General features: G+C 42.0%; 1 protein-coding gene across 2 annotated transcripts in view; it reads left to right on the plus strand.

Annotated features, from left to right (window-relative positions):
• The first annotated feature begins 7,623 nt into the window (after positions 1-7,623).
• COL1A2 (collagen type I alpha 2 chain) overlaps positions 7,624-26,062 on the plus strand; it is a 36,940-nt gene continuing 18,501 nt past the window's right edge. Inside the window, exons 1-21 of one of the 2 annotated variants that reach the window (XM_048054476.2) lie at positions 7,624-7,843; positions 9,716-9,726; positions 10,348-10,365; positions 11,022-11,060; positions 12,584-12,667; positions 14,013-14,069; positions 16,325-16,369; positions 16,458-16,511; positions 16,828-16,881; positions 17,257-17,310; positions 17,858-17,911; positions 18,196-18,249; positions 19,865-19,909; positions 20,144-20,197; positions 20,309-20,353; positions 22,246-22,299; positions 24,011-24,109; positions 24,192-24,236; positions 24,338-24,436; positions 24,953-25,006; positions 25,108-25,215. In XM_048054476.2, coding sequence (XP_047910433.1) covers positions 7,774-7,843; positions 9,716-9,726; positions 10,348-10,365; positions 11,022-11,060; positions 12,584-12,667; positions 14,013-14,069; positions 16,325-16,369; positions 16,458-16,511; positions 16,828-16,881; positions 17,257-17,310; positions 17,858-17,911; positions 18,196-18,249; positions 19,865-19,909; positions 20,144-20,197; positions 20,309-20,353; positions 22,246-22,299; positions 24,011-24,109; positions 24,192-24,236; positions 24,338-24,436; positions 24,953-25,006; positions 25,108-25,215 — 1,197 coding nt within the window. In that variant the 5' untranslated portion in view covers positions 7,624-7,773. The remainder of the gene's footprint in view (positions 7,844-9,715; positions 9,727-10,347; positions 10,366-11,021; positions 11,061-12,583; positions 12,668-14,012; positions 14,070-16,324; positions 16,370-16,457; positions 16,512-16,827; positions 16,882-17,256; positions 17,311-17,857; positions 17,912-18,195; positions 18,250-19,864; positions 19,910-20,143; positions 20,198-20,308; positions 20,354-22,245; positions 22,300-24,010; positions 24,110-24,191; positions 24,237-24,337; positions 24,437-24,952; positions 25,007-25,107; positions 25,216-26,062) is intronic. The other variant, XM_048054477.2, reaches the window with a different exon arrangement.

Genomic DNA, 26,062 nt, shown 5'->3' on the forward strand with positions numbered 1-26,062 from the left:
ATCACTCTGCGAAAAGAGTCGAGTACACTGTTACAACAATGGTGCGTATATCTCACAAGGTTATGTACGAATATAACAACTCAAGGATTAGCAACCATTAGCAGAAATTAGGAGAAAGAATGGAGAGCTACCACTCTGTCCCCATTAGCAGTATTTAGTAGCAAGGAAAGGTACTACTAAGAAGGTATTATGTGCTGAATAGTGTCAGAAACATTTAGCAAATGTACTTTTGGTCTGAAGGCATGACAGACCTGAGTAAGGGAACACCTCTCTGTTTGCCTGCCCATTGCTTCCCCTTGTAGCCTACTCCAGCAGAAATGATGGAAGAAGCTAAGAAGATACTAAAATTCTGCAAGTTTCATGAAACTGGTGGTAGGTTCACGGAATCGCCTGTTTGTTTTGTGGTTTTTCTTTTTTCATTGCTATTACAATGAATGATGACCCATTAATGCATTATAAAAGCTTTCAACAAAGCACAAGCAGCTTTAAAAATGCTTGTAGGGTGAGATGCCATGCTGTATGCCACTCATTGATTCTACCACTTAAAAAAGGGAACTCTGTGGTATACAAGTAATGATGGGACATAGCAAGATACTGTGCTCAGCTGAGCCTCACGAGTGATTGCATCTGCAGAGATTTTACATTTGCCACTGTGACGTGAGCATATGCCATCAGCCCTTGTATTCAGATGGTCTAAGATTTCTTCCTAGTCTGCAGCAGGAGATCTTGCTTGTCTTTTCATTGAATGGGGCGTAGAAAGTTGTGGGAAGGACATCTGAAAGTGATCAGCACTCTGATGATTTCCCCTGAATCTCCACACCAAAATGAGGGATTCTAACCCAACATAAAGCAGAACTGACATTTGTCCATAGCTGTAGTAGGGTATGAAAGCATTTCAGACCTGTGCAGGATTTTTTAAATTATTTTACTATTATTATTATTTTTTTTTTCTGTGGGATGACAAGGAGTGAAATGTTTTAAAGTCAGGGAAAAGCCTGGACTGACGGGGCAACTTTGTTTCTGAGTCTTACTAATATCTGGGTGCTTCCTCATCTTTCAAAGCAGGATTTAGCTGTGTTTGAAAAGTACACCCACTGCCTGTGGGAATTTAGCTGCTTCAGAAGCTAGCTTTAGTGATGTGCGCTGTCTGAAACAAGCCTTCACTTGCACTGCTGCTTATGTTAGACTGTCAGCACGCATACCAAATGGCATCCATATAATGAAGGATCAGTTTGAAAGTGCTTCCTTCAGAGACATATTTCTTTCCTTTAAATCATCAGTTATGTATGCTTTCTTGTAGTGAGAATTTATTGCCTGCTATGTAAAACTAACATCTATTCATGTTCATTGAAACTCAGAATCTGAAAATAACAAAAAGACTGATTATTTTTTGACCAGCTATAAACAGTTCTGGTTGTATTTTTATTATTATTTATTTTCTTAACTGTGCAGTGAACTTTTTCAGTAGTTAATTTCAAGGCAAAGTACCATTGTATGGCAGTCTCCTGTAATGTTGCATGTGTGATTTTGATTGCTGTAAAAAGTGTATCAAGTAATAACTAGAGCTTTATATGGTACCATCCAGAACCTTTTGTGCAAATACATTTTCATACAAATCAAATACAGCCCATGATCATGTTTGCTTATGCTCAGTTACTCCACTGATACATCTCTCTTACATTTACCAGTGCTTATTTTATTTGTGTACTTCTGTGTCCTTGACCTTATCACTTCCAAGGCTGTCAAGAATGTGAAGGAATGGATCTACACACATCTGCTACAAGTGATTCATTGCATTTTCATTTTCTTTTCTCTGTCTGTGATGAAAAGGGAACTCTGAAAGTCCTCACGAGTTGAGGTCTCTGTAGCTGTCACTACAGGGCTATGCTACAAAGATGCAATGGAACTTTTAAATTCTGTTATTTGATCTCCATTTCAGCAATGTGCTGATTAACAGTGGTATAAGCTTTATTTTAGCATTACTTTAGGTTGCTTTTACTAGAATTCACTGGGGCCAATGATCATTTTAAAAGGACCACCTGCCTCAATTTTATTTTGCCTTCTGTTTCTGATGAGAATTATTTGTGCCTTATGCCAAAATTCCAATGCTGGCAAATGGAATGGGCCAACGAAAGATAGTTAAAGCAAACAAAAAAGGCCAAAATATTTATGATATGGCTTAGATGCTTGTGAGATTTTCCAAGCATGTGAGGTTTGCAACTGTAATGAATAGTGGCCTGGCTCTATTATTACTGAAATCAGTGGAAATTTCCATTCTATTATCTGAGCAAGAACAGAATCAGTGTGTAGGGCTTATTATAAAAGCTGTGCAGACTTATACTTTATTAAATGGAATGGAGGTGAAGACCAAATGGTCCTAAAAATAGCTTTAAAATTAACTTTCAGATGCAAATTAATCTATTATTTTATTATTGTGTTACTTTATTGGATGATCTTCAGTGTCATAGAGCAATAGATCAAGTTGATAATGATTTTAAAAGTAGTCTATGTGTCCTGAATTTGCTTAAGCCTGATAAATAAGTTTGGCTACGGTAAAGACCAATTGAGTTTTCTATCAATATGTGGACTAAGCCTTTTTTTTTTTTTTTTTACCTCTTCAATTACTAAATATGTAACCTTTGAGGAGCAACAAACAAAAAGACACATATATATGTATATATACATATTCTACATAAGTAGACAGTATTCAGAGAGCCCAGTGACTGTGACTGCAGAAGTTTATCCCATCTGAGAAGGATACCTAGACATCTCAGTTTCAGTGAAACAGACTTGGGTAGTCCTCTTTTTTGTCTTAAGTATAATTGAAGAAATTTTTCCACTAAATTTGCCTACTGACCCCTTTAACAGTGCTCCCACATGGAATGCGGAGCTGCAACTCTCTTCCCCATGCCTACCAGCAGCTTCTTCTTGAGAATCCATGACCATTGCTCCCACTGAGAGCAACGAACGATGATTTATTTCAAGTGTCCACAGCCCCCAGGGAACCGGAACTAAAGGCAGCAGCTGCTACTGCTGTTAATGTAGAACCTACTTGTTTCTCATTAAAAGTCAATTTGCTGGACTATTCTCAAAAGACATTTTAGATGATTCTGAAAGAACTGTCTTAGAATATCTAGGAAGTATCAAGAGTCAATGGCTATGACTCTTCCATACCTTTCAGTGGCACTGTACAGACTCCTAAATGCTGGTCCATGGACCAGTACAGACGCTTTTTATGTACCTGTGCCATGCTCTTAGACTTCTGTATATCTCTAGTCCTACAAGGGAGCAGCGTCCTGACCACAGAGGCTTTGTGTACCTGGTCCTTCAACACAGTGTGCAGAGGGCTGGTGGAAGTTCCTTGCACTCTCTCATCTCTCCTCTGGCTGTTCCTATAAGGATTTAGCACAACTGTTTTACTTTATTTTGTTTTGTTTTGTTTTAACTAAGCAGTCAGGAATAAAAAAGCAACATGAAACAACAAATTGCAGGGAGGGGGATGTGCTGTACCATTTCTGTGTTTTCTCCACTGACAGAGATTCTTTTCTCATTGTTATTCAGAGCAAGATACTGACTGCACCTTGCTAAGATGTGAAGTACAGAGTCATAAGCACCTTCACTCAAGCTAGATCTAATTAAGCTATTATGTCTACAAAGCAGACACCAAGTAGAATCTATCCAGGGTTCAGCTTTGTGCTGCATTAATTTGTATAGACACTCATATCTCCACGTATCCTACAAAAGAAAGACCAGACCACTGCACTAGAGACAGATTGTGTCACTTAACCATCCCCACCACTAAAAGGAGTCCCACTGGGAAACTACTTCCCCTATGTAGCTTTCTTGCTCAGCCTTTACTGCTATATAGTTGGGCATGTATCCATTATCTGAACGAATGTGTGAAGCTTTGCATTGAAATAGAAGCAGAGAAATCAATAACTATTTGCAACAACTACAAATACTCTGGCTGCCCCATTCATATCAGCCTGAGGAGAACTGGGTTCTGAGAGCATGCCAAACCCGACTACCCACCTTGGGGTATGAGGTTTGGCAAGAGCCTAAAAAGATGTAGATTCATTCTCTCAGCTCTAGCATTGCTCCATGTGTTCTTGTACTATGGTACTGGCCAAAGAGTATTAGACTCTTTGGGTGAATGGATGGATGGATGGATGGATGGATGGATGGATGGATGGATGACTGATAAGTTTTAAAGAAGTAAGCAAGGCAAATGCTTCCCAGTGTATTAAAAACTGTTACAGCTTTTGGAATTTTAGGTCTGCATTCTAATGAATTGTTCAAAATTACAAGAAATAAATCTACTTTGACATCACCTGGAGTGTCACCTCTTTCAAAGCTTGACTTAACAGCAAATTTTCCAAGGGTTATTTTTTTATTATCATTGGTTTCAGTTTAAATTGTGCCGTAGGCATTACTGGCTTCAGTGTGAAATATTTCCTTTAAATAAATACGATGCAAAGAGAAAATGAGTTCTCAGATGTTTCCTTGTTAAAGTTGGCTGATCAAATCATTTTTGTTATGCTAATGGCTCCAAAAGCTGTCACGTTACTTCTGTTAATTTAGAGTTCTTGTACTAGTAAAGATACCTGCATGACAGCAAACATTTGCATTAATTGCAGTTTGAGGAAATATATTCTCCAAGTTCACACTATAGGTCCAAATTCAGTGAGCACACTTTTTTTTTATATACACTTTGACTTTTTCTAAAGTTTCTAAGACTTTTGCTTGCTTAGACAGAGTAGGTGAGCAATGTAACCTACCTTCACAATGGAAGCTGTGACAGTGTCTTTATGATAAAGATACCCAGCATAATAGGCCTTTGTCACTTACCCTAAACTCATTTAGTGTTGTTTGAATCAGTGCTGATGGTAGAGACAAAAAGGGATTCGTCTTTCTTCAAAAATATGGAAAAAGACAATGGATGTGTACTAGTGAACAAAGTGACCAAGGGCTCCACAGGTTCTGAAGGTCAAGTATACATCCAAGATTGTTATGTCAAAGCTGCCAGTCCTACAGAATTTCACTTATGGGTTTTTCAGCATGGTAGGGTTTTGACAGAAACCTGTAGTCAGAGGAAAAGAGCCATACCAATGAATTATTATTCTTTATCTCCATCTCTATTTTTTTTTCTAAACAAGGGCATACTGACCTACATGCTCCAACCCTGAAATGGTTGGAGCACACCAAAAACATATCTTATGAAGGTTAGGAACCGTAGTGGATCATCTCAAGAGCTTTCGTGCATTGCTGAGCTTCTGTCTCTCTCTCTCCCTCAACTATCCGCTTCATGGTAGAAGAAGAAGCAGTTGAAAACCTGTGTCTGAGTGTGTTCTTCCTTTTGGGGGAGCTGGGGGCTTGTCTATCCTGTGTAAAATGTGAGGGGAAGGAGGGAGGGAAATGATGGCTTAGTTCAGTTCGGTCAGGACATGTATCCACAGTGTTGCACCCCCAAGAGAATTCCATTAGTAGAGAAGGGCTATCATTTCTTGAAAGCATGCATTTAAGTAGACAAGCAGTAGTTGCCTGACATTATGTATATGCAATTAGAACAGATTTCATCACAAAATAATCTAAATATTATTATAAGCAGATGATGAATGTTCTGTTCGTGCAACAGAGACTAAATTAATTTGAAGATGAAATGAAGAAAAACTCCTATAGAGTCAAATGACTGATTTCAAGGGACGAGTCTTAAAAACCCTGCTATTCAGTAGAAGCGGAGGTGTCAGGAAACACTCATTCTTGGACTCCAGCCTCAGCGCTTTGGGTCTGATTTCAATCATTATTTCAACTTGTTTGGAAGCTCAGTGGGCTATTGTAGATTTATGTTGGTACAAACTTTGAAGTAGTTAACTTTGCTGCCCAGCTCAGTTTTAAATCCTATTTAAATTGATACCATTGACATGATACGATCTGAAAGAGTACATATGTGCTGTTTACGTGGTATACTTTTATTACAGTGTTGGTACCATCACTTGTCGGGCTCCCATTTTGTGGCCAGACGTACTTTGCTGGACCACCACCTTTTGCCGATGCCGCTTTTTAGCCCGAGGTAGGGTTTAATTCCACGTTTGTCACCCATTTCACCAGCACTCGTGGCAGCTGCCAGCCAGGTACCCAGAGGCGGCCTCAGCCCGGCCGGGGCCCCGTGGGCTCATCCCGGCACCGGGCTGCGCCCCGGGAAACAACCCCAGCGGGTTGCCCCCTCAGACGGACACCCCGAACAGAGCCCCCACGCTCTTTGTAACCGAGGCAGCTTGCAGAGGAGGGCCGGGTACGCCCCGGCACCTCCCCGAGGACAGGCCGAGGGAGAGCGGCCCCCCTTCGGCCCGGCAGCGCGGAGCCTTGCCCCGAGCGGGACCCGCCTGCTGGGCGAGGGGCCGGGGGAGGGAAGCGGAGCCCGCCCCGACCGAGGGGGCCCACTGGGGAGCTCCAGCCCGCCGCCGAGCTCCCCTTCGCCTTCGGCTCTTCCCGGGACTCCCCTCAGCGAGCGGAGGGGGCCGGGGCGGGGGCCGGCCGCCTGCTCGGAGGAGCCCCTGGGCGGGGAGGCGGGCCGGGGGCGGGGGGGCGGGCCGGCTGCGGCTTGGCCCGGCCGGCGGCACCACGTCAGCTCCCCTCAGCCGCGGGGGCCAGCGGCCGGCGGGGCCGCGGTGGGCGACCCCGGGTGACTGCAGCCCGGGGAGGGCGGACGGGGCCCTGCCACCCCCAGGGGCAACGCGGGCGGCTCCTCTCAGCCGCCCCTACCTCCCCGAGCGCTGCGGGGCGGTCGGGGCAGACGTCCTCCCGTTTCCCCCTCCCCATACACCCACACCCCACGACGGCAGCAGCCCGCTACCGGACAGACGTGGCAAGCTGCGAGCCCTCCCTCCCTCCCCCGGCCCCGGAGAGCCGCCCTGGGGCTCCGTGCCCCGTCCGTGCCCCCAAAGCCGGGCGGCGCTGGGGACAGCGGCTGCGGGGCACCCCGGGCTGCGCCCCCACGGGGACCTCCGCACGCTGCCGGGGCGGCTGCGAAGCCGGGGGGGGGGGGGGGGGGGAACGCGGCGGACACGGGGAAGGGAGGGAGAGCGAGGGGCGCTCTGCCGCGGCGCTGCCGGCGAGGGGATGCGGAGGGCGAGGGGATGCGAGGGGCCGGGCGGCTCGACGGGGGTGAGCAGGGGCACGGCAGGCAGCCCGCCCCCGGTGCCTCCCCACCAGGCCCTGGACAGCTCCCGCTTTGAAAGCCCTCGGAGCGCCCCCGGGGGCCGCGCAGCCCAGGGAAAAAAAAAAAAAAAAAAAAAATATCAGGGCGAGGGGCGGGGGGACGTCTTGAAAAAAAAAAAAAAAAAGAAAATCAGACGGCGAGTCAGATTTTCCTTCCGAAAGCCTCAAAGTGTCCACGTCCTCAAAGCATGGAACCAATTTAGCGTGGCCGCCTCCCCCCCTCCCTCCATCCCTCCCTGCCTGCCTCCCTGCCTGCCTCGCCCCCCCCCTCCCCGCCGACCCCGGGGCACGTGACGGCCCTGGGAGCCGCGCGGGGCCCGCGCCCGCCCCGCGCCCATTGGCTGCGGCGGCAGCGGCGGCTCGCGGCGCCGGGACCCTCCTGCGGTATAAGTAGGGCGGAGCGGGGCCGGGTCACTGAGCGTGCCGGGCAGCAGGGGCGTGCGGAGGTCGGGGGGAAACTTCTCGGGACTGTATGCCTGCGTCCCGCAGGTAATAGCTAGCCACCGACCGGGGGGACTCTGCGGCACAAGGAGTCTGCATGTCTAGCGTGTAGACATGCTCAGCTTTGTGGATACGCGGATTTTGTTGCTGCTCGCAGTAACTTCGTGCCTAGCGACGAGCCAACGTAAGTTGCTTTCGGCGTGTTCGTGGCCGGGGTGGTGGCAGGGGGCGGCGGCTGGCCGGCTCTCCGCGCTCTGCGCCCGCCGTGCTCCCCGCCGACGGCAGCCCGCGGGGCGGCGAGTGCCGAGCGGCAGCTTTCGGCGCCCCGGAGAGCGTCTGGTAACTGTGCCACCTCCGTCCCAGGGCAGGGTCTAGCCTGGTTAGGGTGTATTTTCCTTCCAGAATTAGCAAAGGATGGCAAAAGCCCAAGGAGATAAAATCAGCCCAAGGAGATAAAATCAGCCCAAGGAGCCCCACGAAAAAAAAAAAAAAAAAGAGAAAAAGGAAAGGAAAAAAGAAAAAAAAAAAAGGAAAGAAAAGGGCGAAAAAAAAAGAAACTAAACTCGCATCCAAAGGAGAGCAGATGCTTAAAGCCCCGGCGAGACGGGAGCGGGGTCTCGGCCCCCCCCCGCCCCTCCGCGGCTCCCCGCGGGCCGCCGCCGCCGCGCCCCCTGGAGGCGAAGCGGGCACCGCGGCGGGGAGCGCCCCGAGCCGGCCCCGCCGGGCCGACGGGGGGCACCGCACGGCCCCTCCCCGGGGCTCCCCGCACGCTTTAAGCCGCCCGCCGAGGGGGGAAGGCGGCCCGAGGGCGGCGGGGAGGCTCCGCGCTTAGATGAAGGGGGCAGCAGAGCCGCGGGGGGGGGACGCCGGCTGCCCCCCCCCCCAATTCCCCCCGCTGCCGGCGCCGAGGCTTCCTCAGCCCGGTGGCCGAGGCCAGAGGCGGGCACGGGGAGCCCCGTCTGAGGCCTGGCCCCCGGCCCGTTCCCTCCCCCTGTGGCGGGCGGCGGCAGCAGCGCCCTCGGCAGGCCGCTGAGGGCCGGCGGCGGGGGCCGAGAGGCCCGGGCGGGAAGCCCGACGTCCCCACAGCCCCTGCCCTTCCCCCAAATAACACAGCGGGGGCGTCCGTGTCACCAGCACCCGCAGACAGCCGCTTTCTGAACTTTTATATTGAGTTGCCATCGGTATTCTGCCCGCTCACTGTTCCGGAGCTTGATGATGTTCTGCACATCGTCACACGTCGCCACACCACTTCATGCCCTACTGTGTGAACCATTTGAATTCAGTGCCATCAAACACCCCCAAAGGGACACTTTTTGTGGGGGACGGGCACGCCACACCCAACAACCTGTTAGTCAAATGTCAGATTGTTGGCATTGAAGTGTGGTGAAAGAGATCTTTTACCACGGTAAGTTTCAGCCAAAACCAAATCATTCACTGCTTGAACTTTGGAAAACAGATTTTAAAAGTTGATTTCTGCATCTAATTAACAAGAGCGTACTTAGAAGGAAGTAACATACAGAAATAGAGTTTTTTGCTATTTGGTGGATAATAGCTTCAAGCTATTCTGGTTACACAATGGCATTTTACATTTTAGAAATGGGTCCATTTGAGTAGAACCATTCCCCATAAAAAGTGCGAGGGGCCATCTATATTAAAACCTAAAGTTGTGGCTTCCAGTTCGCATGTGTCATCGTACCTGGCTTTATTCATCTGTTGCATGCACACATACATGAAAATACATGTATTTTTTTCCACGGAGATATTTTTAAGTGTATTTACAACAGGCTTATAGAAAATAAGCTGTCTTCTTATGTATCAACCAAATGACTTGTTTTATTTTATTAGCAAATCTGTTTTGACTTGGAAAAATATAGTGATCACACTTGTGAGTCCTTACAGTTTAAGATAATCACATTAAGAGAAAGAAATTGCATTAAGAAAATGTTTTTTGCGTTTAAAAAAATACATTTTTATTTAAAATACTGAAATGTCAACCTTTTAAAACCATTGAATCCACAATCTAATTATCTTTTTTTTCTTTCCCTTTTTTCTACAGGTGCGAGTGAGGTCAGTATGATTATTTTTCATCTAATATATAATTTTCAACTTCAACTAACAGGCTAGGCTACCCTTTCAGGGCAGTATTATTTACTAACCTTAATTCCCAAGGTGGCCATGGAAAGGTACCAATTAAATCCTGAAGGGACTGCATGGAAATGTACCCACCCCAATTTCTCAAGTGGGCTGGCCTTTTTAAGAGACTGCCTTCATAGGTGTAAAGATCATGAGGAGAAAAATAACTGAGCAGTGGTGTTCAGACGTTATACCTGGCAGTGTGGATTGGAGATGACTGTACTTTAAGGCCAGTCTTCGAGGCTAAATTGCATTGCACAGAAGGATTATGAAAGAACTCAGGTGTGACTTCCATTTATGTTATATTTGTAGGTTTTAGTAAGTATAAAATTTACAGTCTTCAATAGGATGTTCTTATGTAGGCGCATATATTTTCACTAGATAATAAACTCTTAGCCTTCCTAGTAATTTAAAAAGCATAGGATATACTTACATATATTGTACCGACATAAATTACAGAGTTGTAAGAAGATGAGCCTAAATTTGTACATTAGTTTAGTTTAAAATATTGGGATAACTTGTATCTTTTTTAATTCTCTGCTTTATTTCTTCCAGGCACCTGCAGGGCGAAGGGTAAGCATTTTCATTTTTCTTTTGTGGAAATGTAGATGACATCAAATATTCTCAGGCAGAGTAATATTTTGTGGAATGTTTGATGACAGAATATTGACTAAATCATTATTTTCAGTGTTCACTGAGATGAGTTGGACATAAAAAGGAGGGAACAGTGGGTGCAACATGTTAACACCATGGTAAATTCAAATTTTGGATTTAACCTGCTTTATCCAAGAGCAGAACTAAGCATACCAAGAACAAAACTGCCTCAAGGAAGGATTCTTGTTCAACAAGATTTCCTTTAGAAAGGCTTCATGAATTGAACCGTACACTAATATCCATACTGGTCTAAAAGGCTAAATAGATTCCATTTTATTTCTAAAGTCACTGTTGTTAAATTAGAGCCAGTTACTCAGATGAGAATAAAACAAACTGTGTAAGTACTTCTGTGGACTGTGCAGTGATACCTTGACTGACATAGTGATCGTAGTGACTAATCTGTTTTCAGTAGCGTATTGAAGAAAAAACAATATACCATGGAAATAGGTATAGGACTTCTATATGCAGTCTTCTTTCCCTTTTTTCATGTACACTAATTATTTTTAATGTATCTCTTTCTCTGTATCGTCCTGGAAAATTTCCATGGTAACTCATTAAGTTCTCTTTTCTTCCAGCAGGGCCCCAGAGGAGACAAAGGGCCACAGGGAGAAAGGGTAAGGAATTAGACTGACGCTTATTTATTTGTGGTCTTTGAACAGTTGTAGGAAAATCAGTATAGAAAAAAAATCAGTGTAGGCATTAATGACGGATCAAGTGATTATACATGCAAGCTTCTACAGGTACAATTTCACTGAAAAGAAATCAAGTTTTCTATGTACCGACGCTGCCACTGGCAGTACCACTCCAACATACTTATGGTCATTGCACCTAATTAGATGTGATTTTGGTTCGGAGAACAGCCTAGCACTCCAGATGATGGTTGCAAACTTTTTTTTTCACGACTTCTTGTACTGGACATGGTGCATGAAAATGCAAAAGAGAAAGTTGTCATGTAAAGACATAGTCTTTGAACAGGATGGTGTAAAGATAAGCTCTCTACATCAAACCCAAAGAGACAAAGGTAGCCTAGAGGATCATTCAATACCTGTACCTCCAAAGGTGGCTTGAAAAAGCTCTCCTCTTGGCAGCCAGGCATTTGTCATCCACATCTTGTTAGTCAGAGCAGACGTTGTGCTGTTAAAGGCAATTTTAAATGTAACCATAGATTAAGAGAGTTGGTATGATAATTTAATTATAGTGTTATAATTAAATTTTATTTAATTGTAATGTTCATATTGTTGATACCTGCTTTTCTGGTTCACTTCTGCATCACTGCTGCTTTTTATAGAGCTGTATTCTGAAATTCACATCCTTAGCTGATATTTGCTTTAGGCTGCCACTATCTACCTCTGTTTAATAAAGTAAGATACATGCTTTATCCTGAAGACAACAAGCCTAATCCTGTCCCTTTAGGAATCCTTAAGATTTTTATTACGGATTTCATTTAGACCAAATGAAATGCCTCACCTCAAATACTGTGATGGCAAACCTTGATCAGCTTTGTGTATTGAGGATGACAGAATGTAAGAGCAAATATTCTGGACTGAACATGTCCCTTCAAGCTGTTGTAGGAGTGGTTATGACAGTGATAGCAAAGTGGCGGTACCAAAAGGAACCAAAAACCTGTAGAAAAGTACAGTTCCATTGTCATCAAACTTCTGATTATAGCAGCAGACAATCCAGGTTGATTAAAAACTGGCCTTTGTCTTTTTCTGGATATATGTTAGTTCATAGCAGTAAGACTGACCTGCCAATCCTTGGCTTGTCAGAGAAGTTTTTTGGCTCTCACAAACAGAAGCTGTGTGGGTCTGCATGGGTAACCCAGGGTTCGTGTCCAAGCTTTAGTTGCTTGAAATGAAACTTCTCAATCTGGAGGTTGTGCTTTGGTAGCATAGTGCAATATTACCCTCATAAATCTTCTCAAATATGAAACTACAGTGCGTATCTGATGGAGGAGTGGCAAGGCAATGTAAATTCAGGCTGTGCTTATTTTCTGAAGTTGGACATACTTTGAAACTGCACATACAGCAGTGCTGCAGTATGTGCTGTAGGTTCCCAGTTGTTAATAAAATCATCGCTTCAGAGATTTTACGAGCTACTTCTAATGTTTGCGTTATAATCCTCCTTTTGCCTGTAGGGTCCACCAGGTCCACCAGGCAGAGATGGTGAAGACGGTCTACCAGGTCCTCCAGGCCCCCCTGGTCCTCCAGGTCTTGGCGGAGTAAGGCATCCAAATTTTATGTTACTGAAACTGATAATCAGAGCTTCATGACATCCAAAGGCTAATTGTATATTTGCTGGAAAACACTGACATTCTGCTGGAGAGTAGAGGAAGCATACTCTGGAGAGAAGATCATGCCGACCACTAGAGTCGGCATGAAGTTTGTGGTCCCAGTTCCAGTGAAACACTCCTTAGGATTTCCTCAGGAACTTCGGATTCTATGTGCAACAGGGATTTATGCAGAGGAACAAATCAACCTCGTTAATTAGATCTGTGCTAACATAATATATATGGATTAGGAGTCAACTAAAGGAAACCTGTGCTGTTAAGTGGATGGATGAAAGAAACAGTACTTTGCTGTTGTGTTCAAGAGAAAGCAGCTGTACTGGAATAAGCTTGAGAAAACTACCCTTAAGCTAGAAGTCCATAATTAAACATCAGTACCTCATTTCCTTTAGAATTTTTCATCTATCCGCACGAATGCTGCAGAACACAAGTGGATTGTCATGTACACACTTTCTGCAGAAGTGTCCATCATCTATGCTCTGTCAAATGCTTGTTTTAACTCTTTGTTTGACTTAGGCTTGGGCTGGGAACATAAAGACATTAAACAGTGTCTTTTTAGCAAGTGTAGTAAATCCTCTTGAATGGACTCTTTTGCCCTCAATACGTATAGCAATAATTTATTTTCCTATTAGCAAACAAAAAACTGTTTTTGTTACTTTCTATTATTTTAATAGACTAATGAAACAAGCAAGAATAAGATTGTTGATTTGTGTTGCATAGATCTCCTCCGTTTTAGTGAAAATATATTCTACAAAGCAAGAGGTGTATTTATCTACAAGACTTATATAATAAAAGATCAGAAATCCAGTGCAGTGTTTCTGAGGCGGCATGCTCTGCAGATCTCTTTGAAGCTGAAGGGCCCATCTCATCCAATAATTTGTCAGGGCTGGGCTGTGAATTTTGCTTAAGTAACGTGGTAAAAAATATGCATAACGTCTCTCATTAGAAATTAAGCAGAATGATTTGAGAGATTCAGGAATGTTTTCAATTTTTAATGGGCACCAAGTCTACATCCTTAATTTTCAGTTCAGGCTGTTGCAGTGCCTCTCTCACTACTGGGTAGATATTTGAGGCCAAAGTGTAAAATGGTCTTCCTGGTGAAATAAAGTCTTTCTGGAAAGAAGCAAATATAAATGGGCCATGTTTACTGAGTTTTAAGTATGTTCCTTTAACATATCATATAGCAAGTCAAATGACAGGTGCATATAGAATGATAACTATCAATACTTGTTAAAGAAAAAAAATTAGCGCTTTAATTTCAAACTTTTGTCACCCACAGAATTTCGCTGCTCAATATGATCCATCTAAAGCGGCTGACTTTGGCCCAGGACCTATGGTAAGTATAAGATTTAGCACTTGATAACTTGCATAAACATGTATTTCGCATTTTCTTTTGAGTCTAATCCAGCTGTATTAATTCCAAGCATAGTTTTAAAATCAGTGTTTTGATCATATATTAAGTCAGATTGTAAACCAATCCTTCGACATAGCACAATGTGAAGTGCTAGAAATAAGTCTTAGGACTGTATCTTCAACTTGAATATAGCACAAGTAGGTCTTGAGCTTTAATTCTGTCGATCACACGTCTGTGAATCTCGTTAACCAATGATGGAACATCTGCTTTGGGTACAGTATTACTTTACCTCTGTTGAGACAGAAGAAGTTCGTATTGTAGGAATGAGGTCAATTGTAGAGATGCTCTCTAAAGCAGACAGATCTAGAAAGTAACTCAGTATCTCAGCTCCAGTCAGTGACCGTTTTATCTTCCATGGCTGTACAACCCTTCAGGACAACCCTTTTGGCATGCTGGTATTGTACAGGTTTGGCAGAACACTGGCCACTACATTTGGTTCTGAGCAAGTGAAAAAGCTAGCACTTGCTACACCGAAGTTATTCTGAGGAGGAATCTTTCCCAGTATACTATTTTCAAATGGACATTTCAGGAGTCTTCTGCCTCTCTACATGAATTTCTAAATCTTCCTGATGATAGCAGGTATTTTTCAGTGCATGTAGATAGCAGGTTATGGGTTAAATTCATCACACATGTTGACATCACAGACAATGCATCTGATGGGTGAACAGCAGGATGAAGGCTGCCAAGGATTAGTCTGGGTCATATTCTGGGTCAAATACTTTTTTCCATTCCTGAAAGTAGTATATCATCAGATCAATTTTTGAAAATACATTGGCATTTGTTGAGATCCTTAATATAAGAAAACCGGATTATTTTAATCAAGTTCGGCCTTTAGTGTCTGACAATAAATTAGAAAATGTAGATGAGGATTTATATGGCATGTCACCATTTCTAAAAGCTCCAATTGTTGACTCAATGAGGATTCATTGACAGCAAAAGCAGTAAGTTCTATCTTCTGTGAGGCATTAAGTTCCATAAAGAAAACGTGAGAGATTGGGAACACAGAAGAGCAGGGAAAAACAGTTATGGAATATAATTTGTGAAAAGATTCACAGGGCTTATGCAGCACGTATGATTCAGACTGTCCAGTAACTGTTGGTTTTTTTCCTAGAATTAGTGCATACTGTTATAGCCATATGATTGCATTAGCTTCCATAAGTTTATGCCTGTAATGAATATACATTTATTCTCCTTGAGAAAATTTATTTAGTCTCATTGGAATGGTATATAAGCCATTGAAAAACTGTTAGTCCCCTTGTAATGAGAAAAACTTAACAGGGTTCCCAATGAAATTTTAAAAGCAGATAAAAGCTTAATAGCTTCTGTTGAAACGTCTCATGAAACGTCCATTTGGACAATAGAAGGTATAATAAATTAAATTTCAGTTTAAAGTTGTCTGCCTGCTTAGTAAAGCTTAAGATGACTGTTAAGGAACTGCACTAATCTATGGAAAAATCCCTTTTAGGAGTGATTTTTGACCAAATTTTTCAAGTTGTATATAAATCTCTAAAATCAGCCAATGAGAGTATATTAGTGACTTATTTTGGAGGTGAAATGAAGAGAAATTAGTCAAAAACAAGCAAATTGAAATAATTAAATAGAGTTAGATCATTATTTGAAATAGATGTGTGCTCAATATTTGTAAGAGGAAATTGATTTCTTTTCAAAATGACGTGTGAACCTCCTGGTTCATGGTAACACTGCCATTTGCATACATTTGTTTTCATTTTTTCCTCTCTATTATTTTAATGATCCTTTTCTCCAATATCTATTCCTGAAAACTATGATAAAATGGACAGGCCCAAAACACAACCCTTCTTAATGTGTTATGACTGTCTTTAAACTCTGGAAGTTCACGCACAGGGAAGAAGTGGGTACATAGAGGACTAAGCAACTGTGTGAAAGCACTTGTTAATGAGCCAAAATAGAATAAGAAGCCTAATCAAAAGGTTCTCAGCCATAATGGCACATTCTTAAATCATCTCACTGGCTTCAGATTTGTTTGTATTTGGACTGCCTATGCAGATCTCTTAATTTCCTCAAATTTCATTTGGACATTGCACAATGAAAACTGTTGCCTTTACCAAGGTTTTAGGAATACCAGGAACTGGTGTTATTGATGAGTTTAGGTAATAGTGATTTTAAACAAAAAAACAATATTTGTTTTTCCTCCCTAGGGTTTAATGGGACCTAGAGGCCCACCTGGAGCATCTGGACCCCCTGTAAGTATACTCAATGTATTAGTAGTAGGATTTAGACATACCTATAAAATAGCCAGTTCAAACACTAACAATCTCCATTCTCTTCTAGGGTCCTCCTGGTTTTCAAGGTGTTCCTGGTGAGCCTGGTGAACCTGGCCAAACAGTAAGTACAGGTTTCACGTACAGACACCGAGCGTTAGAAGTAAGATGCAAAGATAGGCCTGTAATGCTTAGGCCTGTTAATCCTATCCATATGCTTGTTCTTGAATGTTAGAATTGCTTGATCCTGTTACAGAAACAGCTGAACATTCAGATTCAGACTCCTTCCGATTGGAAACTCATGAAGTGCAAAGGCAATTAGGATGGAAGTACCTTGATTCAGTTCAGGCTCCAGCTATGACCAAACTCTACTGAGAAACCAGGAAAGAGACTAACCTGAAGAAAGGTGCTCGAAGTAATACTCAATCTATCTTTAACAGGGTCCCCAAGGTCCTCGTGGTCCCCCTGGTCCTCCAGGAAAGGCTGGTGAAGATGTAAGTTGTTAGTAAAACTTTTTCGTCTCTTTGAGGGTTGTGATTCAACTCGAACATTAGATTATTGTTAAACTAAGCATTCTATTGGCCATCATTTCTATATTGTTCTTTATTATCTGATAGAATAAATAAGCCCCTGAAAATTTATTTTATAGTACAAAAGATGCTGTCTGTTGGAAATGTACAGAAAAATAGATAACTTTAAAATCTCTCCAAATACATTATTTAGCTTTCTGAAAACGGGAAAAGGGAAGCTAACAAGCTCTGTCTACCAAAAAGGAAAAGCTTTGCTAATGTCTTTTCTTCTTAAAAAAAAATATGATGTTCTTTTGCAAAATGAGCTTTCCTCTCAGTGCATTTTTACTGCATTTTTAGGGTCACCCTGGCAAACCTGGAAGACCTGGTGAAAGGGGTGTTGCTGGCCCTCAAGTAAGTATTGATCTACCGTCTGGTATATAAAACAGTGCTTTTAGCAATGAAACCTAATGACATTTCTGAATTGCACCCCATAAACAATTCATCAATATTCCTCATATGGATTAATTTCAATATCTCCATTGTAGTTCTTACCTTCAGGGCTATCATATAGCTATGTCTTTCTTTTGTTCCCTGTCCCCCACCTTCTTACCCCCCAGTAAAGCAAGAGTAATAGAGGTGACATAGTGAGGAGCTGCATAGGTGGTGAGCAGGTACCTTGGCATAGAAACTTAAAATAGCTGTGCTATCACAGGTTAATTTGTGAAATTTCTGGGATACAGAACTGGAAAATCAGGTTAATTATTTTTAGTCTTTGAACACATTTGATCCTGGGAGGTTTGGGAGTGGACTGTGATCCTCATTTGAATGATTGTGGGTCCTCACTTGAATGATCATGACCCCAATATACTCACTAATTTTAATGAAAGACTGATGCTTTTTCTTTCTTTTTAACTGCAGTATAAAACATGAGACAATCATTCATGCTCTGTGTTTTTAGGGTGCTCGTGGTTTCCCTGGAACTCCTGGTCTGCCTGGCTTTAAGGGAATTAGGGTGAGTCTATACATACCTTTTCTCTGAACAGTTAAAACTGACAACACTTCAACATACTGAAAACACCTGGAAATCCCTTCAAAGTTGAGAGTATATATTCTAAATCCTTCAATATCTTTGAAGTTTTTAATATCGCTTGGCAAAAGAGAATGCTTTAAAAAAAACTTGTAAGATTATATTAGAAAATCATTTTGTATGGAAAGAATTTTACCTTTTAAGACTGAGCTTGTGTGTAACAGTTACTGAGAAAATACATACTAAGTATTTTTTTCTACTCAATATAGGGACACAATGGTCTGGATGGTCAAAAAGGACAACCTGGCACTCCTGGCACCAAGGTAAAGATGAAATCTGTAAATGTAGGGTGCATTTTTAGCTCTTTCTAGGGAAATATATATATGAAGTCCTCTCCAATTGATCTTTCATGTTGTCATTGAATGTTGCTCAGTTGCAATGATAAAGAAGTCAACAGATCCATGTAAGACAAATACTTGCACCTCAACATGAGAAGTCATGTTGGGGCCTTATTCTTAAGCCCTTAGTCAATAAATTACTTTTAATGAGTAAGAGCTGCAGAACTGGGCTGCTAATAGCTGGCTTTCTGTGCTTTTCTATGGAATGTAATCGGGGTTTTTCTCTAAAGCACACTGAAATCAAAATATCTCACTTCTCTAGAAAATTCAGATATGTTGCTTTGTTTTAAGGCTTCCTTCTAAAACTTTGGATAAATGCAGTGCTCTTCTGAGTTAAGGTTACTTGATCTTCAGTCTTTTTCCTTTTTACCTTCCTCAGCTTGGTGCATATTTGAACACTCTGCTTAAGAAAGTATTTTTAAACATGGTCTAGAAACATGTTTGGCAAACTCTTCTCTCTTAATTTCATCTCTCCTATTCCGCTTCAGTATCTAATAGCAGTGTTCTTAAACACTACTGCACTATTGGGTTGTAGGAAACATTAATGCTGCTGACTTATTCATGGTAGATTTGTATTCAAGAACTTGTAACAATGAAAAGGTCAAGTACTAATTCTCATTATTGCTTGTTTCCAAAAGCTTAGACCTACTTGTTTATAGAGTTATTAATTGTATTGTAGCAATTTCCCATATCAGTGCAACTTAACCTTCAGAAAAAGTTTGGGAATGAGATAACAATCACTTCCCTGGTCTTGGAGATTAAAAGCAGATAAAGTCAATAAATAAACAAAGAAATAGGTATTAGAGTCCTAATTTGACTGGAAAACACAAGTATAATGAATCAAGGGTACTCATAACTGTGATTAAAGCAAAAACTTCTGGAGTTTTGCAACATTTAAGACTGGGTGCATTCAGATATGTTCAGGATACCAGTGCTCTAGGACAGATCCTGTCATTATAGGCCAGTCTAGACCATCTGTGGGCTTGTTGAGAGCTTAGTCCTAAAGGGAGATAAATCATATTTTAGTGTCTGTCGCCCATATCAGTAGTACTGGTCTTAAGGGTCTGCCTCAGATATTTGTCATATTTCCAGATGTTTGACAGCACAGGTTAGGAACTTTGTCACCATAACCTAAGGCAAAATAAAGTATCATCCTCTTTCTCCTCTAGCTAAATAAACCTGCCATTTGATTTGAATTGTTAGTTGATTATTTAGTCCTTATCTCTTAGATGGGTGCTACAGAATAAATATCACAGAATAAAGAAAGGGGATAAAGAAAGCAGAGATTGGCAAGTGAAGAAACTTGCTGTGGGCCTCCTCTTCTAAGGTGATTTCAACTGGCCATGTTCCAGTATACAAAGGGACAGTCATTGCCTCTGCATCCTTAGATGATGTGCTGTTATTCTGCGTGGTGGTGTGAGTGCTACAGAAGGCAAGGACAGTAGAATACAGCAATTGAGTATCTCTTCCAATGGTGTTGTGCTGTCTGTCCAAGGAATCTTATGAGTAATTTAAGCCTGTGAATTTTCTTCTTTCTTAGGGAGAACCTGGTGCCCCTGGTGAAAATGGTACCCCAGGACAACCTGTAAGTATTTAGTACTGCTTTCAAAAATTTGATAGATATGGCTCAGCCAGTGTTTTGACCAGTTACCATCAGTGACACTCTAGCTAGCTAGATGTTCTAATGTAATAATCTATGAATGTATGGAATAGAATTGTCTGGCTACACCCTTCTTCATATAGTGACTTAGCAGAAGTGTATGTGTGTGTATATATATATATAGTGAACAGGTATAAATGAATTTAACTTTTCTTTCAGGGTGCTCGTGGTCTCCCTGGTGAGAGAGGAAGAATAGGTGCCCCTGGACCAGCTGTAAGTGGCTTTCTATCTGTCTGTTTGTAGTCATGAACAGCCACTTACTGTGGCTTTCTCCGATCTTTGAATCTCCTTCCAGTTTCTACTTACCGTGTTCTCTGCTCACAGGGTGCTCGTGGAAGTGATGGCAGTGCTGGCCCCACTGGACCTGCTGTAAGTTTCGGTCTTGATCTTTTACAACCTGGCCTTATGTCCATTACTCCCTTTATATAGGACTTTTCAGGCTTCAGAGAAGTTGATTCTGTGGATGTTTTTAACACAGGTCTTTTTTTGTCATAGTCTGATAAGCAACAGTATAAGCCCATTGCAGACAATATCCTCAGGTTTTATATTAAACACATCTTTGTCAAAGGGACAAAATACTCTCTCATTGACACCAGTGTATAGGGAAACAGCTGATGAACAGAATCCTCAGTTGTACCAGTGTAACAGAACAATAATCATCCCAGATCTAAAAATCAGGAATAGCCCAGAATAGTTTTTCCTTCTTGCCTTCAAAATGTGGGTCAATGATGAAGCCAAACTTGGTCCTGCCTACTTTGCCAGAAGTTGATTTTATTACTCCTCATCACAGCAAATATCTGTCATGCTTCAGCAAAATAGAATGTTTACAGAAGTATGAGTTTCACTTCAATTCCCCCACACGATATTTAGAAACATACATCATTAGGCATTTAAAACAGACAAATAGACAACCTGTAGTAGCAAGGGTTTGCATTGGGTCACTGTGTCTATGCCAGTGAAGTTATTTTACATATACTTAAGTTATGATGCTGCAAACATTCTGTAAAGCTTTTTTTTTAAACTAGAACAAAAATACCGTTAAATTCTCATTCCTCTAGGAATTTAAAATGTAAAGAGTCACTATAATGGAAATTCAGAAAGTTGATATTTTCATACATATTTTATAGGGCAATTAGTCTCATTTTCTGTGTGCAAAACCAGTGAGAATACCAGGTACCCAGTTTACAATGACCACAGTAGGTTATAGAATGTCAAAAGCCAATTCCTATTTGCCATATAGGCTGACCCATTTGAATTCCTTAGAACTCTGAGGTATTTGTAATTCAAAGATGTTAGATCACAAAAGCAGATGTCAATCTCTGATAGCTATGAATGAGTTGGATATTTCATTAATAATCAAAGAAAAACTATCCCTTTGTATTTTTATACATTAAAGAATAACAAAGGCTATGAATCCATCAATGTATCTCCTCTTTTGGTGTCTGGCTACTGTATGCTAGGAAACGTGTCCTATCACAATCAAATTTCACAGCAGTTGCTAGGTTCAGTAGAAGGTCCTTGGCAAGCTGACATGAAAGGGTACTGTGGCTGTCCATACCTGCTGCCTCAAAAATTATTCTGTTTATAAATCAAGATTGCTAATCTGTTCACACCTTAGAATCAACTCCTGCCCTCAGCAACTGTTATGCTTGATCCAAATTCTAGTAAACATTCTTACTGACTTAATTAAAAGTTTGGTCAAGCACTGACTTGTAAAGTGGTGCAGAGATCTCACCAATCCTCTTCGATGTGTGAGGAAGGACAAATGCTGAAGGACAATGAGCTCTTGTGATAGGCCAGAACAATTACTGCTGTGAAAGTGTACACAGTTGTCCCTACACAGTAAATGTGTTGGAAAGAGCCACCTAAGAACTGCAGTTGCAGGATGCAGTGCTCTCCTTCATCCATCTTGGGACTGTACAGCAAGACACCTCTCCTCGCAGATGCCTGTCTCAGCCCATTCTCTGTTTTACTCTTTCTCAGGTGTTTGCCCTCAAGGCAAGGTTTTACCAGTCATTGCTTAACTTACACTTTTTTAGCTGCACTACAAATGTTTTTCACCATTGACCTTGCTATCAACTGTTTGTAGTGAACCAAATCTGTCCATCTGGAGTTGCAAAAGGCAACCGATGTTCTGAACTGGTAATGTGCAGAAATGTCTAAATAAATGTGCATTTAAAAGAATCTGTTTACTTGAGCAAGCAAGGTATTTGTGTAATCACTGAATGCATTTACTCATATGCTTCCCCTTGGCTTCATAGGGCCCTATTGGTGCTGCTGGTCCTCCAGGCTTCCCAGGTGCTCCTGGTGCTAAGGTATGAGTATCTCCTTCTACTGGTACGATGAATATAAAATATAGTTACTAGCATTGACAGGCAACAAAAATACACCCTCTTCGAAGTGGGAGTGCTGTCTTATCAAACTGTTACAGATCAGAATGAGCATGAACTCCTACAGTACTTGGAGAACTTGATATATGAATGTTAATATCAAATACAGCGGTTAATTTCACAGCTGATACGCACGCATACTGAAGTGTTAACAAGTTATTTACCATGTTATATGTCCAGAAGAAAGATTTTACTTTGGGATCCAGGTCCCATTCTATTCCAGAAGTGACTGTACTGTCTTGTGTGACAGATGCAGTTCTACATCCAAAACAACATGTAGAAAAAAGCTCAGGAGGCCTGCACAGCCAGCAAGTCATGGCTTGGAGCTGTAGTTGTTAATGAGTTAGGTGGGAGCTGACTCAGAGGACTGATGCTAGGCAGGCTCAGTAAGACATAAAACCTAATTTTTTCACTGCATCCTGTGTGGTGCTGCTGTTTTATGCACCTTTGAAAGATGACGTAGATCATGACAAATAAGCAAAGTAGCAGTTTTTGTCACTTTAAAAAAGTAGTGGAGGGCAAAGAAGCTGCAGTTGAGTTTCAGGCTCCTTCTAACCTGAGTTCTTGAAGTTACGATGCAGAAACTGCGTTCAAACTTTCCAGGTTTAGGGCAATGCCATTTTGCTCTTGTGGACTACATGATTCAGTTTATTGCTCAGATCTTAGCATTTTTACCTGGGCAAGGCTCATTATTTTGAATTTTACTGAAATTGTCCATAAGATTTTAGGCAAGTGTCCATACTCTGCATTTACAAATTTCACTATTTTTCCAGAAGAGCTGCGTACACTCACATGTAGTGTGATACCGTTTTTCATCCTTAACACGCGTATACAAATTCTGTGTCACAATAGACAAAATTCTTATCTCTATCTCCTTTTATAGTAAGATAGAATATTGTTTGCTAGACCTCTTTATATTAACTGCATGGAAGATGAGGAAAATTTGTTATTCTGATGGTTATTCTGAAAAACCAAGACTTCTGGAAATCATGAAATCTGTTCTGATACAGATGTCAGTGTGGTTACAGCAAGTAATTTCAAGAGAAAACCACCTACATATCCAGGGTGTGGACTCTGGATACTTACAGAATTTCTCATTAGAAGTTGTCATTATATTCAGTTTAGGCTTTTATAATAGACTAAGTGAATACAAAGTTCTGAGAGCGGTACCTAGAAGAGTTTCCCCTGTCATTTACACCACTGTGAGCACTGTTCCACAGTACTCTGATCAGCCAACATTTTGCACTTTGCATCAGTTCAAATTGCAGCTTAAGGTGCAAGATAATAGTTAGGTCTCAAACACTGTAAGGCATCTTAGGCCACTGCTGGTGACACATGGCTGCAGATAAGACTGCAATCTTAATCCTAACTTTCTAGGTCAACCTGATGTGTAATTCTTGATAATAACACAGATATGCTGATAATCTGTTGTTCCCATGTTAACCATCAGCTTCAATGGGGTCTACCTGGGCTTCAGTGCCTTCAAAATCCAATAAAGGCTCTCAGTCCCTTGGTTCCCTGGTCTCTGAAACAGGGACTTGTATTGTGGTCTTAATGTCAGGCAAATAAAGGATTGCTTTGCTATTGCACTAACATTGTGCATACTGATAGAGAGCTTTACCCTTTTCTCAAACAGGGTGAAATTGGACCTGCTGGTAATGTTGGCCCTACTGGTCCTGCTGGTCCAAGAGGAGAGATTGGACTTCCTGGTTCCAGCGGTCCCGTTGGCCCTCCAGTGAGTAGCTTGCTAGTCTTCATTGTTGAATGGTGCATTTGAGACTCTGAATTAACCAGTATTGTTTTTTCTGTGTTAATAGGGCAACCCTGGTGCTAATGGTCTTCCTGGGGCTAAAGGTGCAGCTGTAAGTACAGCCATACTTCCACTTTGTTTTAAATTAAAAAAAAAAAAAAGCAACAGAAAAGATAATGAGCTCACCATACATTTTCTCCCTCTGTTGGACAGGGTCTTCCTGGTGTTGCTGGTGCTCCTGGTCTGCCTGGTCCCCGTGGTATTCCTGGTCCTCCTGGCCCCGCTGGTCCAAGTGGTGCTAGAGGACTTGTTGTAAGTGACTTTCTCTGTTGCACGTCCTCATTTGAAAGCTGGACACAGTGTCCATCATTGTAAAAGATTTCCTCTAGATATATTTTTGCATTTAATGCAGACACTTTTGTTGCTTCACTCTAATTAGGGCTTCACGATAATTAGGCATTGTAGCTCATTTGTGTTACACTGAGACTGAGGAGGTTGACTCTGTACTCCCTTTGAGTGCAAGTACTAAGCTCTGTCCATGTTGATGCTATCAAGAGATGTGACAGCAGTCTCACAATCAGGCCCTCAGGGGGTATCCTCAGTGGAGGAACCAGCACTGAACGCTTTATACTTCCATTATTGTCATTTCTAAACATCTTTAACATGTTCGTTTTCATGCCCAGTTACATTCATAGACCATGTATCAGAGTAGAGGCAGGCATGACATTGGATGATGAAAGATATTTTTGATTCATGAAAGCTGTACAGGTAGAAGAAGATTCTTAGAATGGCATGTAATTCTGTGATCTCTTTTATGTTGGACTCTAGGGTGAACCAGGCCCTGCTGGTGCCAAGGGAGAAAGTGGTAACAAGGGTGAGCCTGTAAGTATGGCAATGTGTGAGTGTTGTTTCAATGAATAAAGCCTCATAATACCTGCAACACAGCATCTGATTTCTTCTTTTCCTCTGTTTGGTTGAAATAGGGTGCTGCTGGCCCTCCCGGCCCTCCTGGTCCAAGTGGTGAGGAAGGCAAGAGAGGCAGCAATGGCGAACCTGGCTCTGCTGGTCCCCCTGGCCCTGCTGGTCTGAGAGTAAGTTCTCTTTTCATGTTCCAGAAGTAGAAACAAAAAGGAAAGAAGAAACAAAGCTAGGCTTTGCTAGACAAAGGCAATTTAAATAATTTAAAGTCATTAAATGCGTGTTATTGCAGCTAGGCAAAGCTCATTTGCCATTCTGAGCCTTTTGATTAGTTGGGAACAATCCTGTTTTTGCTTTGCATTAATGCTGTTTGCTATCTTATCCCTGAATTAATTATAGGTTGCTTTGTATTATCCATTGTTTAACGTTTAGTGAATCATTATTGATTTCTCTATAAACCTTCATGATGGGATTTAACTGCTTGAAAGAGATAATTGGCTCACAAATAGTGTGACAAAGGTTTCAATTCAGTGTCTTCATGGATGTCTAGCACCCGTTTTGCTGGGGGAGGAGATAATGCAGTGACTTTCAGGAGGCATGTGGGTGGCTTCCTGCAGGAGCAGGAATTCAGTGGAAAAGGCTAGGAAATAAAGGCAGTGTTTCCACCATTTTTTTTGATAGAGATCAGGATTCAGTATTGCACCTCATGCAGGTTGTGCAGAGTCAGATAAGCTAGTAATGCTCTGCAGAGAAGTGAAGGTGAAATGCTACCTTCCAGGTTGTGGAATCCTAGCTGTTGGCCACACAAACTGTTAAATTACACTGAAAATGCTCTCTTAAAGCAGGTTAAAGTGAGAGATTTCTTCACTGCTCATTGCAAATGTATATTGTGAATGCTTAGAGCTGCACTTATGTTATATTCAGCATACCTGCTTGAAGAGCTGAAATTTAATAAGCGCTATCCACCTTACAGGAATAGATTTCTCTTTCCCTTTCTTGATTTGTTTTGTGTTCACTTGC

Source organism: Anser cygnoides, chromosome 2 (genome assembly GCF_040182565.1).
Source record: "Anser cygnoides isolate HZ-2024a breed goose chromosome 2, Taihu_goose_T2T_genome, whole genome shotgun sequence".
Taxonomy (NCBI): Eukaryota; Metazoa; Chordata; class Aves; order Anseriformes; family Anatidae; genus Anser; species Anser cygnoides.